The sequence below is a fragment of the Hyla sarda genome, chromosome 7 (assembly GCF_029499605.1).
Source record: "Hyla sarda isolate aHylSar1 chromosome 7, aHylSar1.hap1, whole genome shotgun sequence".
In the NCBI taxonomy this organism is placed as follows: Eukaryota; Metazoa; Chordata; class Amphibia; order Anura; family Hylidae; genus Hyla; species Hyla sarda.
The window spans coordinates 186,007,771-186,026,982 of NC_079195.1; the positions used below are offsets into that span (position 1 = coordinate 186,007,771).

At 40.5% G+C, this 19,212-nt stretch overlaps 1 protein-coding gene across 13 annotated transcripts in view; it reads left to right on the forward strand.

Moving 5' to 3' along the window:
- Nucleotides 1-19,212, forward strand: part of RALGPS2 (Ral GEF with PH domain and SH3 binding motif 2) — a 264,782-nt gene that overhangs the window by 223,754 nt on the left and 21,816 nt on the right. For 8 of the 13 annotated variants that reach the window (XM_056531809.1, XM_056531808.1, XM_056531819.1 and 5 more), the window contains 4 exons: nucleotides 25-115; nucleotides 11,942-12,009; nucleotides 14,155-14,290; nucleotides 14,446-14,603. In XM_056531809.1, the coding sequence (XP_056387784.1) occupies nucleotides 25-115; nucleotides 11,942-12,009; nucleotides 14,155-14,290; nucleotides 14,446-14,603 (453 nt within the window). The remainder of the gene's footprint in view (nucleotides 1-24; nucleotides 116-11,941; nucleotides 12,010-14,154; nucleotides 14,291-14,445; nucleotides 14,604-19,212) is intronic. The other 5 variants (XM_056531820.1, XM_056531811.1, XM_056531816.1 and 2 more) reach the window with 1 other exon arrangement.

Genomic DNA, 19,212 nt, shown 5'->3' on the forward strand with positions numbered 1-19,212 from the left:
AAACCATCTTTTGTTCCCTTGCAGACATCCCTTTGTTGCCGCATGTTCAGAAATACCTGAACTCCGTGCGCTATATTGAGGAGCTTCAGAAATTTGTAGAAGACGATAATTATAAGTAAGTTTTCAACTCAACGTGTCTTCCTGCTACTTCTCCCTTCCTTTGCTGTTTTTAACCAAGTCTATACCCTTTATTGGCAGAAATGTACTAAGCACAAAAGCGGTAGTCTGTGGGTAATGTAAGATAATCTGTTGTAATTGCCTGGTTGGATACTACTATATTGCTTAGAAGAGCTGTGATGATGTGTATTAGACTACTGTAAAACAGTAGTCTAATACACGTAGTCCAATAAACATGATATGTTCAATTTGTTAGTGCTTCCAAATAGGTTTGTACCTATCTTCTGTCTACATCCATCCATATACGCTAAAGGGATTTTGAGACCTTTGACAAAATTGTCAAGGGGCCCAGCAAAGACATGACAAATTAAAAATATAAAATCATCTCTCTGTTCGCTCCCAGTAAAGTGGTGGAGTTGTTTTAACTCCTCTGATGGACTGGAAGCGAACAGAGGGATGAGTATTTTTATTATTTGTCCTGCCTGTACCTGCCCTTGGCAGGTTTTGGCCAATTAACTGTGTATTAACATGCATTATACAGCTAAAAGACATCATTTTTTCTCAGTGCAAAATGAATGTGGCCCTTGCACACTTCTGATGGAGTGGCCCACTGCAGAAAAAACTTTGACCTCTGGCCTAATAAATACACATGGGTATGGTTAGTGGTGGTGCTTACTTAACCCCTTAACGATGCAGGACGTAAATGTACATCCTGGTGCAATGGTACTTAACGCACCAGGATGTACATTTACGTCCTGTACATGACCGCGAGCATCAGAGAGATGCTTGGGTCATGCGCGGCGGCTGATAGCAGCCAGGGACCCGCCGGTAATGGCAGACATCCGCGATGGCACGGATATCTGTCATTAACCCCCCAGATGCCATGATCAATACAGATCATGGCATCTGCGGCAGTGCAGTCAATAAAATGGATGAACGGATTGCCCGCAGCGCTGCCGCAGGGATACGATCATCCATAATGGTGGACGGAGGTCCCCTCACCTGCCTCCGTCCATCTCCCAGTGTCTTCTGCTCTGGTCTGAGATTGAGCAGACCAGAGCAGTAGATAGCCGATAAATTATTTTAAAAAAATGTATAAACCTATTTGCTATCACAGCGTGCATAAATATCCGAACTATTAAAGGAGTACTCCAGTGCAAAATAACTTATCCCCTATCCAAAGGATAGGGGATAAGTTACAGGTCGCGGGGGTCCGAGCGCTGGGGCCCCCCTGGATCTCCTGGACGGGGCCCCGGCAGTCTGCAGGAAGTGAAGTTTTGTCCCAAGCAGAAAGCCGCGGCAGACACTCCCCCTCCATGTATCTCTATGGGGTACATGGAGGGGGCGTGTCATGCGGGGACAGAACGCCCCCTTTCCTGTACATTGCCGCGGCCCCGTACCGAAGATCGCGGGGGGCCCCAGCACTCGGACTCCCCGCGATCTATAACTTATCCCCTATCATTCGGATAGGGGAGAAGTTATACTGCACTATAGATATCCTTTAAAATATAATGTTAATGATCCTGTACGGTGAACGGCGTGAACTTAAATAAAGAGTTCAAAATTGCTAAAAATTGTATTAAAAATGTATTTAAAAAAAATGTATTAAAAGTTTTACATATGCAAATATGGTATCAATAAAAAGTAAAGATCACGGTGCAAGAAATGATCCCTCATATCGCCGCCTATACGAAAAAATAAAGTTATAGGTCAGCAAAATAGAGGGATTTTAAACATACTAATTTGGTTAAAAAGTGGTACAATAATAGAAAAGTATTTAACCATGGGTATCCTTTTAATCATATTGACCCACAGAATAAAGAACACATATCTATTTTACCATAAAGTGTACAGCATGAAAATGAAACCTTCCAACATTTGCAAAACTGCGGTTTTCTTATCAATTTCCCCACACAAATAGTATTTTTTTGGTTGCGCCATACATTTTATGGTAAAGTGAGTGATGGCATCACAAAAGACAACTGGTCGCGCAAAAAACAAGCCTCATACTAGTCTGTGGATGAAAATATAAAAGAGTTATGATTTTTAGAAGGCGAGGAGGAAAAAACTAAAACGTTAAAATTTTAATTGTCCTTGATGCCCAAATGGGTTAAAGGGATACTCCACTGGAAAAAGTTTATTTATTTTTATCTTTAACTGGTGCCAGAAAGTTAAACAGATTTGTAAATCACATTCTTAATCCTTCTAGTACTTATCAGCTGCTGTATGGTCCAAGGAAGTTCTTTTCTTTTTAAATTTCCTTTCTGTCTGACCACAGTGCTCTCTGCTGACACCTCTGTCCATTTTAGGAACTGTCCAGAGTAGGAGCAAATCCCCATAGTAAACCAATCCTGCTCTGGACAGTTCCTAAAATGGACAGAGGTTTCGGCAGAGAGCACTGAGGTCAGGCAGAAAGGGAATTCAAAAAGAAAAGAACGATTAAGATTTTTTTATTGGAAGTAATTTACAAATCGGTTTAACTTTCTGGCACCAGTTGATTAAAATTTTTTTTTTTTCAGTGGAGTACCCCTTTAACTTGTTAACTTCTGGAAATGACAATTTTTGTCGCAGTGGCCTAAAAATGTCCTTTGAAGTATAGAAAAGTTTTCCCCCACCCCATCACACCACTATCCTCAGTTCCCTGATCTAAAAACGTTTCCAGGCACGTGTCACTTAGTGAATATTAGCATTTCTATAATTTTTTTAAGCAGTTTTTCTGTATTTGAAGGCATCTTGTGAGCTTAGACGACCTTTAATCATAATGATTAATTTGAGCTCTTGTTGGAGTCTGGTTCATAAAATATGGTTCCCCAGCTGTGTAGTTAAAGGTTATAGGTTTTTTCTTCTTTTCTCTGGCAGAAGTAGATTGTAACCAGGCTCACAGCATTGCTAGTCATTAAAGTTGTTTCAGAAATGCAATCATGTGACGGCCTTTCCTGCCGCCGAATACACATGTTTTGTCTGGAGTGAGCTTACAAGACAAGCACAATTACTTTTCTTGAGATGTGTTGTTGGAATACCAACAAAGGCTAAAGGGGTTATCCACCACAAGGTGATTTTAGTACGGCCCTCGCAGACAGTAATGGACATGCTTAGGAAGGATCTGCGCTTGTCTTGGGGCTAAATGGCTATGTTGTAAGATTACCAGAACACTGTGGCTAGCTTTACGTGAACTGGTATTTCCTGTTTGATTTTTTTTTTTTTTCTACTACAAATCCCATAATTCCATTTTCCCCCCTCCCACACATTAGTCACCCCTCTCATTGAAACATAAATGAGCTGCATCCATTCGAAGACCTGTGGTTTTCAATCAGGGTGCCTCCAGCTGTTGCATTAGTTGCAGATTGATCTCTCTCCCACCAAGCGATCCCTCCACCCATTGAAGCAGACAGGCTGCCTATCATCAGCTGACTAGTGAGTCAGGTCTCGGCCGCATTGCAACCTGGGAAAAATCTGAGACAACAGTAATTTTGTATTCTGTTAAAAATAAATATTGGAGTGAAAATCACATAAGAATTGTGAGAAAACCGTCACACACAGGTACAGACACTATATTATGAACTACACTAACTTTACAGCCCCTGTAGCATAGTCAAATAAAAAAAAAACTTCCTGGAATGCCCCTTTAAGTCTCAGGATCCAATAGAACTGCAACCCTTGCTGCTGTTTCCTAGCGTGTCCTGACTACTTAAGGTTAAAAATCCCATTATTATATAAAGCAGTGCAGGGGATACTGTGTCTATAGCAGTGTTAACGTCATTAAACATTGTAGAACGGGACCATTCAAACAGTCTTTCCATAAAGCAAACAGAACAAAACAGGCAGGTTCACAGTTCAGTAGTTCTGGGTTTATTTGTCGCAGTTCAAATACAGCAATACGTTTTGCTTTCAGCGTGTGGTAAAACAGAATTTTAAACGTCCTTTATATCTGGTTCTTTACATCAACATAAACCTCTGAAGTTCTCACCCAAAACTTGGCAGATTTAGTCCCAAAAAATCAGTCTTTTTGATTCCGTGTCTCGGCATCTAATATTCCACGAACACCCCGGTTTTTCTAGAGCAATTCCTTCTCCTGCTTCCTTAGAAAACAGCAAAGGCGCTCCATAGTGGAGAATCACTGGTATAATGGTGAACTAGGGAGGGGTGATCAGCCGCTTACCGCGATAACGTATATATTAGCACGATGTCCCATCAGCAGCCTTCCTGATAAGTAGATACGATCTGGATAGGAGCTTCAAAGTAACACAGGATTAACTGTGGCGCTGGCCGGGATTAACGGAGCAGGAGTCGCAGTACTTCAAACAAGGACTTTATTTGGACCAAGATGCAACACGTTTCGCTGTGCATGCGCAGCTTTTTTTAGGCATGACAGGTGGTAGGGCAAACCCTCTAGTATATACCAGAGTGTATTATCCCTTGCAGCATAAATTAACAATTCAACTCCAAATACATCTTTAAAACACCAATTAAAAAATATAAATAGACTACACATCCATATATCACCTAGTCAACATACAATATATTGCACTGAATGGTAAATTAAAAATGTAATTACATATAGTATAAAAATGCATCAGAAACACTGGTCCTTGTACACATTATATAGAACTTACATAAAAAATTCACAAAATGCAATAAGCAATATCCCTAGAATAAAAAAATAAAACATATAAAAATATATATAATACAAAAAAGCACAGGAAAAGACAATATCAGCAATAATTCATGAACATACATTTTTAATGGTTTCATTTAAACCATGTGGAACCAACATAATTAACCTGTGAATCCAAAGGATTCACAGCTGATGAGACATTGGTATCGGTTTGGCACATCAGCAGGAATGGATTCCAAGATTATTAAATTCAGAGAATCCATTGAATTATGAAGAGTTGCTGTAAAGTGTCTTGAGACACTATGGGACACTATTCTCCTGCTTCCTCCTGAGAAACTCACAAAACCTGGACCCAAAGTTCAGTCTGATATCACTGATGCAAGAAGCCTGACTGTTACATTCATCCCATCCACCAGATTACCAGCTGCTTGCTTACAACATATAGCACACAACAATACAATCACCATACATATCATAGACATTACAACATACAGCATAGGTGTCCCCCTGCACTGTACATCATACCACATGCTACACTAACATTCCTGCACAAATTATGAAACAAAGTCAAATAATAAAGCATTGCAGACCATGAAAGGGCAGGGGGATAGGGAAAGAATAGGGTAGGGAGGGGAGATCACTGGCCCGAAGCTTTAAGGTCCTGGGCATGCTGGAAGCTTGCAACAGCTGGATGCACCCTGCTTAGGAAACACTGACCTATAGTAAAGGCATTTAGGGGAATAGGGATAGGAAGCGTAGCGTATACATCTTCAGCACCACTTATCTCTGTGCAGACAGCGGTATCAACAAAACATGTCAGATTAGTCTATATATGTTCTGTCTTGTACACGTGGTCATATTATGGCTCTGTACAACCAGTTATTAGATTTTGTATGGACAGAAGAGCAACACATGGAGCTCCTGTGACTATGCATTTCTATACATCTTCTTGACTGATCAGTGTGCATAGGGCCTAAGAAAGCCTGACCTCTCCTATAGACATAGATGTAGCGCTTGCTTTTTTTTATGCTAAGTTTTTGATTATATTTTGGTGAAAAAATGTCCTGATCCTGTATAATCATCAGAACGCTCTAGGCAACACTGTATTCTAAACCAGTGCTTTCCAAAGGGTGGCCCTCCAGATGTTGCAAAACTACAACTCGCAGCATGCCCGGACAGCCAACGGCTGTCCGGGCATGCTGTGAGTTGTAGTTTTGAAACATCTGAAGTGCCACAGTTTGGAGACCACTGGATCCAGTCATTTTTTTTCTCCCAAATATAATTCTTCTGTTTTCGCATCAACCAAGTGATTGTTTAATAAATAGAAAATTTAAAAACTGGGCGAATAAAGAGCAAGCGTGACGTGTAGATAGGAAGAAACGCATTTCTCTCATCTGGTAGTAATCGAGCGCTGGCCAGATACAGCAGTTTATTATACATTATCTAACAGGGCTTCTGGGATCACATCCTGATAAATTATGATTTACCCGATATATATCTTACAGGGCGAGCACTAGACGTTCTTTGCATTCTACCCACTTATCATCGATGTTATTTGTAAAATAAAGGCTTTTAGGCCAATGTAAAAAGGGGTAAGACCAATCGTAAAAAAAAAAACGGAAGCAAAATACACAGGGAAGGAGAGATGGTCTCTCAAGTTACAATATATAATGGTTCCAGGACGACCATTGTATGTTGAATCCATTGTATGTTGAGACCATAACTCTATGGAAACCTGGTAATTGGTTCTGAAGCCCCAAAATGTCATTCAAAAATAGGAAAAAGTGAGGATTAAAGAAAAATAAGTAGATAACTAATATAGATAAAGCAAATCCTTACATATAAAGGTAATAAAGATCTGCTGGGAGCTGTAATCACTGTCTATGTAGAGGACAGGAGCTTCTTCAGGGTCCTGTACAGTACACACAGGCCCTGATTTACTAACATGATCCTGACTCTTTATCAGGTTATGCGACACAATTTGTGTTGTACTTCTCTGCGACACATTTTACTGGTAAAAACCCGACGGTTTTCTAATTACTCTTGAGTATTTTTTTTTTTTTAACCCGACTAAAGGGGTGTGGCTTGCATAATTAGGGGCGTGTTCCCGACATTTTCCTGAAAACCCGACAGTTGTATTTAATAACCAACCAGAAAAATAGTGAAATACTGAACTTGAAAACCCGACTGCCTTGAGGTGTGGGGAATCTGTTAAAGTGTGGGGTTTTCTGAAAATCCTGTTACTTTGTCTCCTTAGTAGCTTTTTATATAAAAATTTTTGGGGAATTTCCCTTATTTTTTATTGTGGCTTTCATTTTCTTTTTTTTTTTTACTTTGTTTGTTAACCCATTAACGACCATGAATGTAAAGTTACATCCTGGTGCAGAGTTACTTTGCTTTATTTATTTGCTTTACACTTTATTTTTTCCTGTGCGACAGAACATTTTAATATCATGCGACAGAATTTTCCCGACATGTGCAAAACATTGATAAATACGTGTGAGAAAATATAGTTGGCCATTGGCTGTCCGGGTATTCTGCGAGTTGTAGTTTTGCAAAATCTGGAGGGCCGCAGTTTGGAGACCACTATTCTAAACAAACAACTCTTATAAATGGTGTAATATCTGCATAAATAAATGATAAAAAGATATAACAAAGCCGTATCAAAACCATGAAGCAAGAGCGATTTCTCCTGTGGCTCTGTATGAATCTCTACACATGGATCAGTGTGCATAAGGACTTAGAAAGCCTGACATCTCTTACAGACATTAGGTTCGGAATAAAATGATATTTTTTCTTCTTTTCCCTTTTTCTTTTGGTTATTTGTGGCCGTGATTTAACAAATTCTCACGTTCGCTGTCAGTTAATGCATATGGGCACCTCGTTCTTTGGCAGAGCCTACTGGCCGTGTCTGTGGGGTGTTACAATAGTATTACACAACTCTTCTATAGAATCTGTTTCATAAAATACTGTTTACAAGAACCATTGAAGATGAAAAGGCCATCAGATATCTAGTGCATACTCGAAGGCGATTTCTGTGTTATGTGTGACGGCAAATGGCAGACCGTTCTGATTTCTAAAGCAATTGCGACCAGATGTCGGGAAATGCTCTACAAAGTGGGAGTGGGAAGGAAGGGCACCATAGTGTAATAGCAAAGGTTATGGAGTGCACAGTGGGAACCAAATGTTAGAGACTAGCGCATGCCGCAGAGGTTAGTATCGTGTACACAGATCGGCACTATGAGGTAGAATGGGGGAACAGTGAGGTGGGGATCAAGCTTCTGGGATTTAAAAAAAGGAGGAAAAATGGTACTTATTTTTCCCTGTCCCCATTGTGTTTGTCAGTGCCTGTCCTAGCTGATCAACAATTCCTGCTTTTCTTACCACAATAAGGATGCACCCGCATAGCCAATCATGTGCCATAGGGGTGATCCACCTAAGCCTTTGATAAATCTTCCCCAATGTGCCATATTGTGCCCCATAGTGCAGATTTTATAACCTTTGCAGGTTAGTACAGTGATCCCTCAACTTACCATGGTCTCAGGTTAAAATATTTAAACTGGTCTTTTCTGGACCATTGTAACCTGAAACCAGACTCAACATACAATCCTACGGACAGTCCAGTTCTTCCAGCCATTGAAACGTTTAGCAGATATGATCAATCAGAAAGGGCATTTTACCTGTAAACCCCAGTATTACTGAAGCGTATGCACTGACTGGTGTCTGGTAGCGCCTCCCTACAGTGCAGGGAGGTATTAAATATTCTGTACTACTCTTTACCTGTGCCACAGTTAGCTGCTCCTGTGGACACCAGGTGACGGCGGCTCCATTACATTTTTGGGACACTGTGGTCCTGATTTACTAAGAGTGTCTGGTTATTTTGTGTATTTTTTTTCCCCGGCTATTTTTTCTCACAGGTATTTATCAATGTTTTGCACATGTCGGGGAAATTCTGTTGCACGATATTAAAATGTTCTGTCGTACAGGGAAAATAAAGTGTAAAGCAAATAAATAAAGCAAAGTAACTCTGCACCAGGACATAACTTTACATTCATGGTCGTTAATGGGTTAACAAACAAAAAGTAAAAATAAATAAATAAAAAAAGGAAATGAAAGCCACAATAAAAATTAAAAAAAAGAGAGAAATTCCCCCCCAAAAAATGTAATAAAAAAAAAAAAATTGGAATTTAAAAAGCTACTAAGGAGACAAAGTAACAGGATTTTCAAAAAAAACCCACACTTACAGATTCCCCACACCTCAAGGCAGTCGGGTTTTCAAGTTCAGTATTTCACTATTTTTCTGGTGGTTTTTTAAATACAACTATCGGGTTTTCAGGAAAATATCGAGAACACGCCCCTAATTATGCAAACCACACCCCTTTAGTCAGGTTAAAAAAATATTAGAAAGTAGAAAACTGTCGGGTTTTTACCAGTAAAATGTGTCTCCCAAAGTGTCGCAGAAAAGTACAACACAAATTGTGTCGCATAACCTGATAAAGAGTCAGGATCATGTTAGTAAATCAGGGCCTGTGTGTACTGTACAGGACTCTGAAGAAGCTCCTGTCCTCTACATAGACAGTGATTACAGCTCCCAGCAGATCTTTCTTACTTTTATATGTAAGGATTTGCTTTATCTATATTAGTTATCTACTTATATTTCTTTAATCCTCACTTTTTCCTATTTTTGGATGACATTTTGGGGCTTCAGAACCAATTACCAGGTTTCCATAGAGTTAAGGTCTCAACATACAATGGTCATCCTGGAACCAATTAATATTGTAACTTGAGAGACCATCTCTCCTTCCCTGTGTATTTTGCTTCCTTTTTTTTAATGATTGGTCTTACCCCTTTTTACATTGGCCTAAAAGCCTTTAGTCTACAAATAACACCGATGATAAGTGGGTAGAATGCAAAGAACGTCTAGTGCTCGCCCTGTAAGATATATATCGGGTAAATCATAATTTATCAGGATGTGATCCCAGAAGCCCTGTTAGATAATGTATAATAAATGGCTGTATCTGGCCAGCGCTCGATTACTACCAGATGAGAGAAATGCGTTTCTTCCTATCTACACGTCACGCTTGCTCTTTTTTCGCCCAGTTTTTTAATTTTCTATTTATTAAACAATCTCTTGGTTGATGCGAGAACAGAAGAATTATATTTGGGAGAAAAAAATGACTGGATCCTGTATATTCGCCAGAACGCTCTAGGCAATGTTGTGTTCTAAACCAGTGGTCTCTAAACTGTGGCACTTCAGATGTTGCATAACTACAACTCCCAGCATGCCCTGACAGTTCCTGTCAGCGGGACCAACTCAATTGATTCAGGACGGCAGCGCTATGCGAGCACAACGCGCATGCGCTGGGGAATCCCTACAATCTATTGACATACAGCTGGGCTGCGCGTCAGAGGTTCGCGCATGCGCAGGAGAGAGTCTCTCGGGTGATCAGCTATGATGGACATACGTCGGCGCACGGGGTAATCCGCGCAGCCGCAGTGGTTCTGTTTACAAATGGGAACACGGAGCACGGACCCTGTGCGCTTGGCGGTTTTTATCCACATCACTGATGATCGGATTCAAGTTACATACCCCCACGGTACGCCAAACTCTAACTGCATTCAACCCGGACCTTGTGACTGGTGCTGTGTCCTTGAGAGAGGAAGGGTTTGGTTATCCAGCATGGCACGCTGGGGGACTCCTGCACCACACTGAAGGCAATCCAGTGCAGGAATTTCTACATATTTCTGATTTTGTCCTATCCGCAGGGAATCCCTGCAATCTCCAGAACTGGGCCCCCTGAGCACTCCAGCCCCCGCCTCCTGAGACGTGCTAGTCTCTGCAGTGAGATCATGCTCAGTTACCGCCCACATGTTCCGCCTCAGCCGGTGACTGGCTGATCAGGCTGTTATTGCTGAGACTAATCTCAGAAGATGAAGGCAGTAGTGCTCAGTGGGGAGAGACAGGCCCGTACTAGAGATCACAAGAGGGCCCAGCGATCACTTATTTCCTATCATGTGGATAGGGGGTAAGCTTTTTATGAGAGCACCTGTAGCGAACTAAAAAAAAAAAATATATAAAAAAAAAAAAAATTTGAGATTTTACTGTCATTAAATAGGTCTGAGGGTTTCCTGATTCTACACCCTTTTACAGTTTCTTGATAAGCCCTCCCATTCCTGACATATTATAGTTTGTCTGAAAATTCAGGGAATCAGTTAGATGGGCGTGATTTCAATTTAAATTATGGGAGGTGATATGGGTAATATACTTCAGGGGGTGTGAATGTGTTACATTGAGAGGCATGTATGTCTAATACATTCCTCCTGACCGTATAATCCCACCCATCACCTGAATAAAATAAGGTCCCATCAAGGACCTGATGAAGAGGGGTGCAATCCTCTCGAAATGCGCTGTCCATTTAATTTGACAATAAATGCCATTTTCTATATTATTTTGCTGTCCGTTTGCGGTTTACTAATCTCACCATCGGGTGGGCGCCGTCATGGCATACATTTTTTTTCTGTTCTACCATTCGAAGAGTCTTTCCTTTTTAAACTGTAAACTCGCATATCTCAGGAACAGAAGGGCGTATCATGAAACTGTAAAAAGGTGTGTGATAAGAATATCCCGAGCAATTAAATAATGCCATCTAATTTTTTGGGGGGTTGGCCAATAGGTCCATTTTAAGGAGTCCCCACTTTTCCCCTTATGGCTTTTGTATGGTTTTTAAATGCTGCTGCAGACCTAAAGTCCAAATGTGATCTGTGTATAAATATTTTGTATGTGAAGTGACGCGTTACATCTCCGTTTGTTTTGCTTTTACTGATGTATATATGGATGATGTAGCATGTATGACAGTATAATGCGTTACATATGTCTTATCCATTTCTGTAATTTTGTTTCATTAAGATTTTGTTCTTTATAAATTGTTTTTTCAAGTTTTAACAAGTATTGTTGGCTCATTTGTTGTCTGTAAACAATGCCTCAGATGCATATTTTAGCAATATTTTCTTATGATTGCTATCAGCCGCACATATTTATCGTGTTGATAACTTCAATGTGCTTTGCTTTGATTTTGTTCACAGTTTACATTTCCAGGGGTCTACACAGCAGGAAACATAAACTTTCCAAGTGATTTGAACATATGTTTGTGTGATGTACATGTCATTTCTCATAATCCTTCTCTCGCTATGTCACTACCTTTCCTATAGGTTATCTTTAAAGATCGAACCTGGGACCAGCACTCCCCGTAGTGCAGCATCTCGGGAGGATTTAGTAGGTATGTCTTCCTAGTATGTGTTCTGCCTTATTATGGAGCTAAACATTTCAATTGTAATTTCATTTGGTAATTGTAAATGTTGTCATTTCTTTCTTTTGCAATAGAATAACATTGTCACTGGTGGTTAAAACAGTGCTTCCCAACCAGTGTGCCTCCAGCTGTTGCAAAACTACAACTCCCAGCATGGCCGGACAGTCAGTGGCTGTCCGGCCATGCTTGGAGTTGTAGGTTTGCAACAGCTGGAGGCGCACTGGTTGGGAAGCACTGGGTTAGATGGATTATACATATGTGGTGCCTTGGGGGGGGGGGGTGTATGGCAGTTGGGGTGTTGCTATGAGGTATATCAAGGGTGTAATTAACTCTTATCAGTCGTGACGCCAGGGTGAGGGTTAATACTGTAGTGCTTGGCCTATCGCCACCCTTCCCAAGAGCGATAGGGAGATGAGGAATAATTTAAAGTCCACAACCAGAAGCTTTTGCTGAAAACTGTCGGAAACTTTACTGAATATTTTCTGCAAACATGATAACAGGAATAGTCCATATAACAGTCTATGCACAGCTTAAGCAGAGATTGACGTATGGTTGGGACTTTTGTAAGTTCTTTTAACTTAGGAGGATTTTGTAAACACAGATCCGCTATATTTAGGGGTTTGTTTAGGTCCAGGGGTCTCGCTAGCTTTAGCAGGGAAGTTGTAAGAACTCACTGTTTAGATTCAGGCCGAGGCCAGCAGGCTTTGGCCCCGTAGTTGTCGTAAGTTGCGCAGGTCTGTCCTGTAGAACAGTCAGAAACCCAAGAGAGAGACTATTGGCTACAGCTCCCTTTATATAGGCAGGGGCTGGCCTTTTTAGGATGGGGTCCACACCATCTGTCAATCAGAGTTACAAGTAGTTATGGGTAACATGTGACCCAGGGACCTCCAAAGGTCCTCCAATATACCATAGAGAGGATCAACATGGTCACATGACCCGAAGGTCCTGCGACAGCAAACAAGCAAGAATACATTATATACAGTATTTACAAGTAATTTAGCATATTATCAGCTGGCTGAGGGGTGACTAGGGGATGACTTGGGAAGCGTACCCCCACAGTTCCTAGGAACTCTGACTTTGGGGATCAACCAAGGTACTGTATGCAATACGGTACCGGGACACTATATATATGGCAATTGGAATGAAATAAACCACTTGTCACTACCTCGTGTGCTGCAGCAAATCTGTTCTTCTATAGATATATATATATATATATATACTTTTTGCAACAAACCGCAGATTCTGTATCCTATTAGGTGTCCCCTGCAGAGCTCTTTGAAAGAATAAAAGTCCAGCCATAGGTTAAGATAGGTTACTTGTGGAATTTGATCAATCAGAGGGGGAACCTCATAATGGGCTCTGTATTTAAACAAACTCTGCATAAATCCTTAGTAAATATAAGATACTTTGTATCTTATGCCTTTCCCCCCACTACTTTTCCTCCCTCTTCCTCCTACACTAACTCACTTAAATTCACTGATAAGATCCACCTTGAGAGATCAGGTAGATTAGCTTACTGAAGGAGCCTGTTACATGCTGCCTATAAAGTTTACGGAGGGAAAGAGCAGTGAGCTGTTAGAGAGAGACAGTAACAGAAAGGCATACAGAGGCACTGCTGCAACTTTTACCCCTATACTGGATTTACACATATACTGCTATATAATGTCCTCCATGCTGCCACTTCTGCTTCTGAGGGTGTGCTACAGAGATATATAGGGGCACAGGATCCCTTTTTATGGCGTGTGCTTTGTATGGAAGACATCATAGCAGCTAGTAAATGAAAACTTGTCAGTTGCCTACAGTGGAGAAAACTGGTAAAAAAAAATAAAAAAAAAACACCATATATAAGCTATATAATGGCTAAAACGACTGCTATTCTTTATATACACACATGACTGCTTAATCTGAAAAGTTACCTAAATGGACGGATAGATTTTAAGCTAAATGTTTGGACTGTGCCCATTCCTTTCTGAACAAATAAATGCCAAAATGATCGGCTCAGAAAAGTAGGTTTACCAAAGCAACATTACAAAGTGCTTTATAAAAATACAGCTTTGATACAGTAGTTGACAAGCTAGTTTGCTAAATTGGTAAAATACTGTCCTGTTTTGTTAGGTCCTGAAGTAGGAGCGTCACCTCAAAGCTCCCGCAAAAGTATTCCAGTGGAAGGAGTGCTGCTGCCCCCGACACCACCATCTCCTCGAAATCTTATTCCTCATGGTCACCGCAAATGCCACAGTTTGGGTTATAAGTAAGTGTTTCCAGGCTCCTACTATGCTCTGGCACATGGCTTGCTGTCACTACTACTTTGCTACTAAACTGAACCATTTCATCTTGGCTACAGTTTTGACAATACAGCATGAAGAATATTACCGTTGATTATGTTTTATGTCTTATCATATTTAGCTTTATACATAAAATGAACACAGCTGAATTTAAAAGTGCAACATTTCCAAATGCTGGGCCGCGCCACCTTTTAGACGACAGTGTTATGGAACCACATACACCATCAAGAGGGCAGGCGGAAAGCTCCACCCTTTCTAGTGGGATATCCATAGGTAGGTGTAAGTATCTGAAAGGACGTGATACTTTTTTTATTTTTTGTATTAGTGATTGCTCAGAACGGTACAAGGAGCTTTTATTGTTTCTATTTTCTGATACTTTATACTTTTTTTTTCCTCTCTTTTTTTTTTTTTTTTTTGGTCATTATTATTGGGGCAGCCATCTTGTTTTAGCTACATGGACATAGGAAACAATAGACTGGAGAGAAATCAAAAACTTCTATGAAAAAGCCTACTAGGCGTTTTCTGTGACCTGTGCAGAGGTCATTGTGCAAGGGGGGGCTGAGCTCTGATTATCAGGTTTTGTGAGCCTATCTTATCTACATACTGGCTATATTTTTCACAATAATCTCGTCTGTGATCACAAGGAGGAGACTGCTGAGGAGTGTTATATATATATATATATATATATATATATATATATATATATATATATATATATATATATATATATATATATATTCAATAGAAAGTAGAAGCGGCACTCCAAAATTTCTACTTTCTACGCTTCTACTTTCTATTGGATGATATTTGGGAATTGGTCTGTTCCTGAAGCTGAGCACCCAGACGGATCTGGAATCCTTGAGCACAGTGCTCCCCTTCATCCATACTGTGTGTATATATATATATATATATATATACACACACACATATATACACACACAGAAAAGGAAGCTTAGTTTTAGGGCTTAGTGGCAAGAATCAAAACACAAGATTTCGGGATTATTATTAAAAAATATATATATATATATATATATATATATATATATATATATATATATGCGTGTGTATAATGTAAAATTGAAAATTTTTATATACATCAGCAAAATTGTTAAAAAAAAAATGTTAAACGTAAAAGTGCAACTTCTACTATTAGTGAATAGGATTCATTAGATGTATAACACACATACATATACCCCTTGTAATATATCCTAACTTCCTTTTGCCTTCTTTTTCTTTTTTACTGGGTGTATTTGCTTCTGCTATAGAGAAATCAGTACTTGAAATGTGCCTATCATTTAAAACAAAATACCTTTGATATGTCATACAGACATATCAAAGGTTTTGATCGCTTGGGGTCTAAGTGTTTAGACCCCAACCATTCACAAAGACAAGCCAAGAGAAGTGGGAACTTGGCACGTTTCCTACCTGCTCTGTGTCACGTCATCTGGATGGACTTATAATGCAAATCTATGTATGGGGGGGCGTTGCTTGACATCATAAGGGGGGCGTGTTGTGACGTCACGACTACTGACGCCCTAACCCAGCATTCTGAACATAATGTTCACAACGCTGGGTGTCTGCTCTAAGATCGCGGGGGGTCCCAGCGGCCGCACTTCCTCAATCAGACATCTTAACCACTATCGTTTGGATAGGGGATAAGATGTCTAGGGACGGAGTACCCCTTTAAAGGTCCAGGAGTTGTCTGGTTTGGATTACCCCTATCTAGATGCCACTTTACCAGTTAACCCAGCATTTCTCTCATCTACAGAGGGCTGGGGTGTGCAGAAATCTGTATGACTAGCTCTGCATACTTGTTGCTCATTAATAAACACATTGTGCATTTTTTGGCTTTTTATGCCTTGGCTGCCTTCTGTATTTTCCCTATAGTGATAAATGTGAGTTTACTTGTTGCATAATTTGAGTTTATTCCAGTGAACTACTGATAATATGTGGCTAGTCTGGAACAAGGGATTGTAAAAATAATTTTAGCCTTATCTGTAGTAATAAAACTCTGGCCCTCACACCATTCCAAAGAGAGGGGAGAAGCAGGATTTTAGAAATCCAGGATTTTCTCAATGTTGTTGTGAAGATTTTGTCCATAATACATTTTGATATGGATTAGAGCAGAATGTTTTCTTTAAAGTGACCAAAGTGGGTACACGTGTATGTCTATTCATATAGTGAAGGTTATTTAAATCAACATCTAGTTTGGTAAATATTCCAGCAGAAAACTACAGTGATCCCTCAACTTACAATGGCCTCAACATACAATGGTTTCAACATACAATCGTCTTTTCTGGACCATTGTAACTTGAAACTAGACTCAACATACAATGTACAGACAGTCCAGATCTGCAAAATGTGTCAATGGCTGGAAGAACCGACCAATCAGAATGGATATTTCACTGGTAAAACCCCTGTATTCCTAAAGTGCATGCACTGACTGGTGTCTGGTAGCACCCCCTACAGTACAGGGAGGTATTACATGTTCTCTACTACTCTTTACCTGTGCCAGGGTTGTCTGCTCCTTTGGGCATCAGGTGAGGGCGGCTCCATTTTCCTTTTTTTAGGACATTGGGTGTTCTGTACAGGACCCTGAAGAAGCTTCTGTCCTCTACATAGACCAGTGTTTCCCAAGGAGGTTGCCTCCAGCTGTTGCAAAACTACAACTCCCAGCATGCCCGGACAGCCAAAGGCTTTCCGGGCATGCTGGGTGTTGTAGTTTTGCAACAGCTGGAGGCACCCTGGTTGGTAAACACTGAAATGGACAGTGATTTACAGCTCCTAGCAGATCTTTCTTACTTTTATATGTAAGGATTTGCTTTATCTATATTAGTTATCTACTTATTTATCTTTAATCCTCACTTTTTTCCTATTTTTGGATGACATTTTGGTGGCTTCAGAACCAATTACCAGGTTTCCATAGAGTTATGGTCTCAACATACAATGGTTTCAACATACAATGGTCGTCCTGGAACCAATTAATATTGTAACTTGAGGGACCACTGTATAGCGTTGTGTGCAGAGGGAATCCTTTACAGGGACATTTTATGTACTTCATTGGCACCAATTGGGTCCCATTTAAAGTGTACTCCACTGGCCAGCGTGGGAATAAATGTTCCGAACGCGGTTTTCGCGCTGTGGGGGTCGACCACGCCCCATTCGTGACACCATGGCTGTCACACCCCCTTCCATATACTTGCGTTAAGGGGGGCATGGCTGTGACATCATGAGAGGACATGGCCAACCCCCACAGCGCGAAAACAGCGTTCTGAACATTTAGTCCCACACTGGCCAGTGGAGTACCCCTTTAATGTTACATGAAAGCAAGTTGACTATATGTATAATAATAAAGAACATAAATATTGCAGGCTGGGCTTGGTGTCAAGTATTCCATGAGCGGGGGGCTACACACGCCAGTGCTGCTTCCTGCATATGTTCCCTCTTTCACAGTCGTTGGCTATAGGAGGCTGAAGCAGAGAACCAGATGACATTATTCCACTTAAGAGTTAACATCTGATTTCTGTGCAGTTTTATTTAGAGATCTTATGTTCTTGGAACAGTCTTCACAATTAGGACTTGTGCTCAGATAATTTATACTACCTCTAATGTGTTCCAGCTCCTCAGACTTCTGTGTTAAAGGGAATGTGTGGCCTAGATAATTTTTTTTCTTAACACCAGATACTGAAGCATTTTTTTTTTCTAATTAGTTTCTGTTTGTGATGTGTTGTTTATTTAATGTTTTGTAAATTATTATGGGGGCTGCCATCTTACCTGAGCTGTTTTTAACAGCATTTAGAGAGATGCTTTACTGCAAGCCCTATGGGCATAGGCAACAATGGACAGGACCTGCTCCATTCACTTAAATTGGCAACATTACCGAGCATTCTCGGTGACCTTTGTAAAGGTAATTTCACAGGGAGAGGGACCCTGAGCTATGAGTTTCAGTTATTGTTAATTGTGTCTTATTGATCTACATTGATCCCTCAACTTACAATGGCCTCAACATACAATAGTTTCAACATACAATGGTTCTTTTCTGGACCATCGTAAGTTGAAACCAGACTCAACATACAATGCTACAGACAGTCCAAATCTGTGAAAGGTGTCAATGGTCGGAAGAACCGACCAATCAGAATGGGCATTCACTGGTAAAACCCCTGTATTATAGAAGCGTATGCACTGACTGGTGTCTGGTAGCGCCCCCTACAGTACAGGGAGGTATTACATGTTCTGTACCTGGTTACCTGCTCCTTTGGATACCAGGTGAGGGCGACTCCATGTTACTTTTTTAGGACACTGTGTACTGTACAGTACCCCGAAGAAGCTCCTGTCCTCTACATAGACCAGTGTTTCCCAAGCAGGGTGCCCCCAGCTGTGCAACACTACAACTCCCAGCATGCCCGGACAGCCTTTGGCTGTCCGGGCATGCTGGGAGTTGTAGTGTTGCAACAGCTGGAGGCTCCCTGCTTGGGAAACACTGACATAGACAGTGACTTACAGTTCCCAGCAGATCTTTCTTACTTTTATATGTAAGGATTTGCTTTATCTATATTAGTTATCTACTTATTTTTCTTTAATACTCACTTTTTCCTATTTTTGGATGACATTTTGGTGCCTTTAGAACCAATTACCAGGTTTCCATAGAGTTCTGGTCTCAACATACAATGGTTTCAACATACAATGGTCGTCCTGGAACCAATTAATATTGTAACTTGAGGGACCACTGTACTGCTGTCACCTTTTATTGTAATGTTGTGCACTTTCCAGCAGCCTCCTCCTTATCACAGGCAGAACAGATAGTCACTCAGCATAATATTAGGCCTAGTGGTAAAAATGAAAACTGCAAGATTTCAGAATTATTTTTAAAGTGTACCTGTTTCCAACA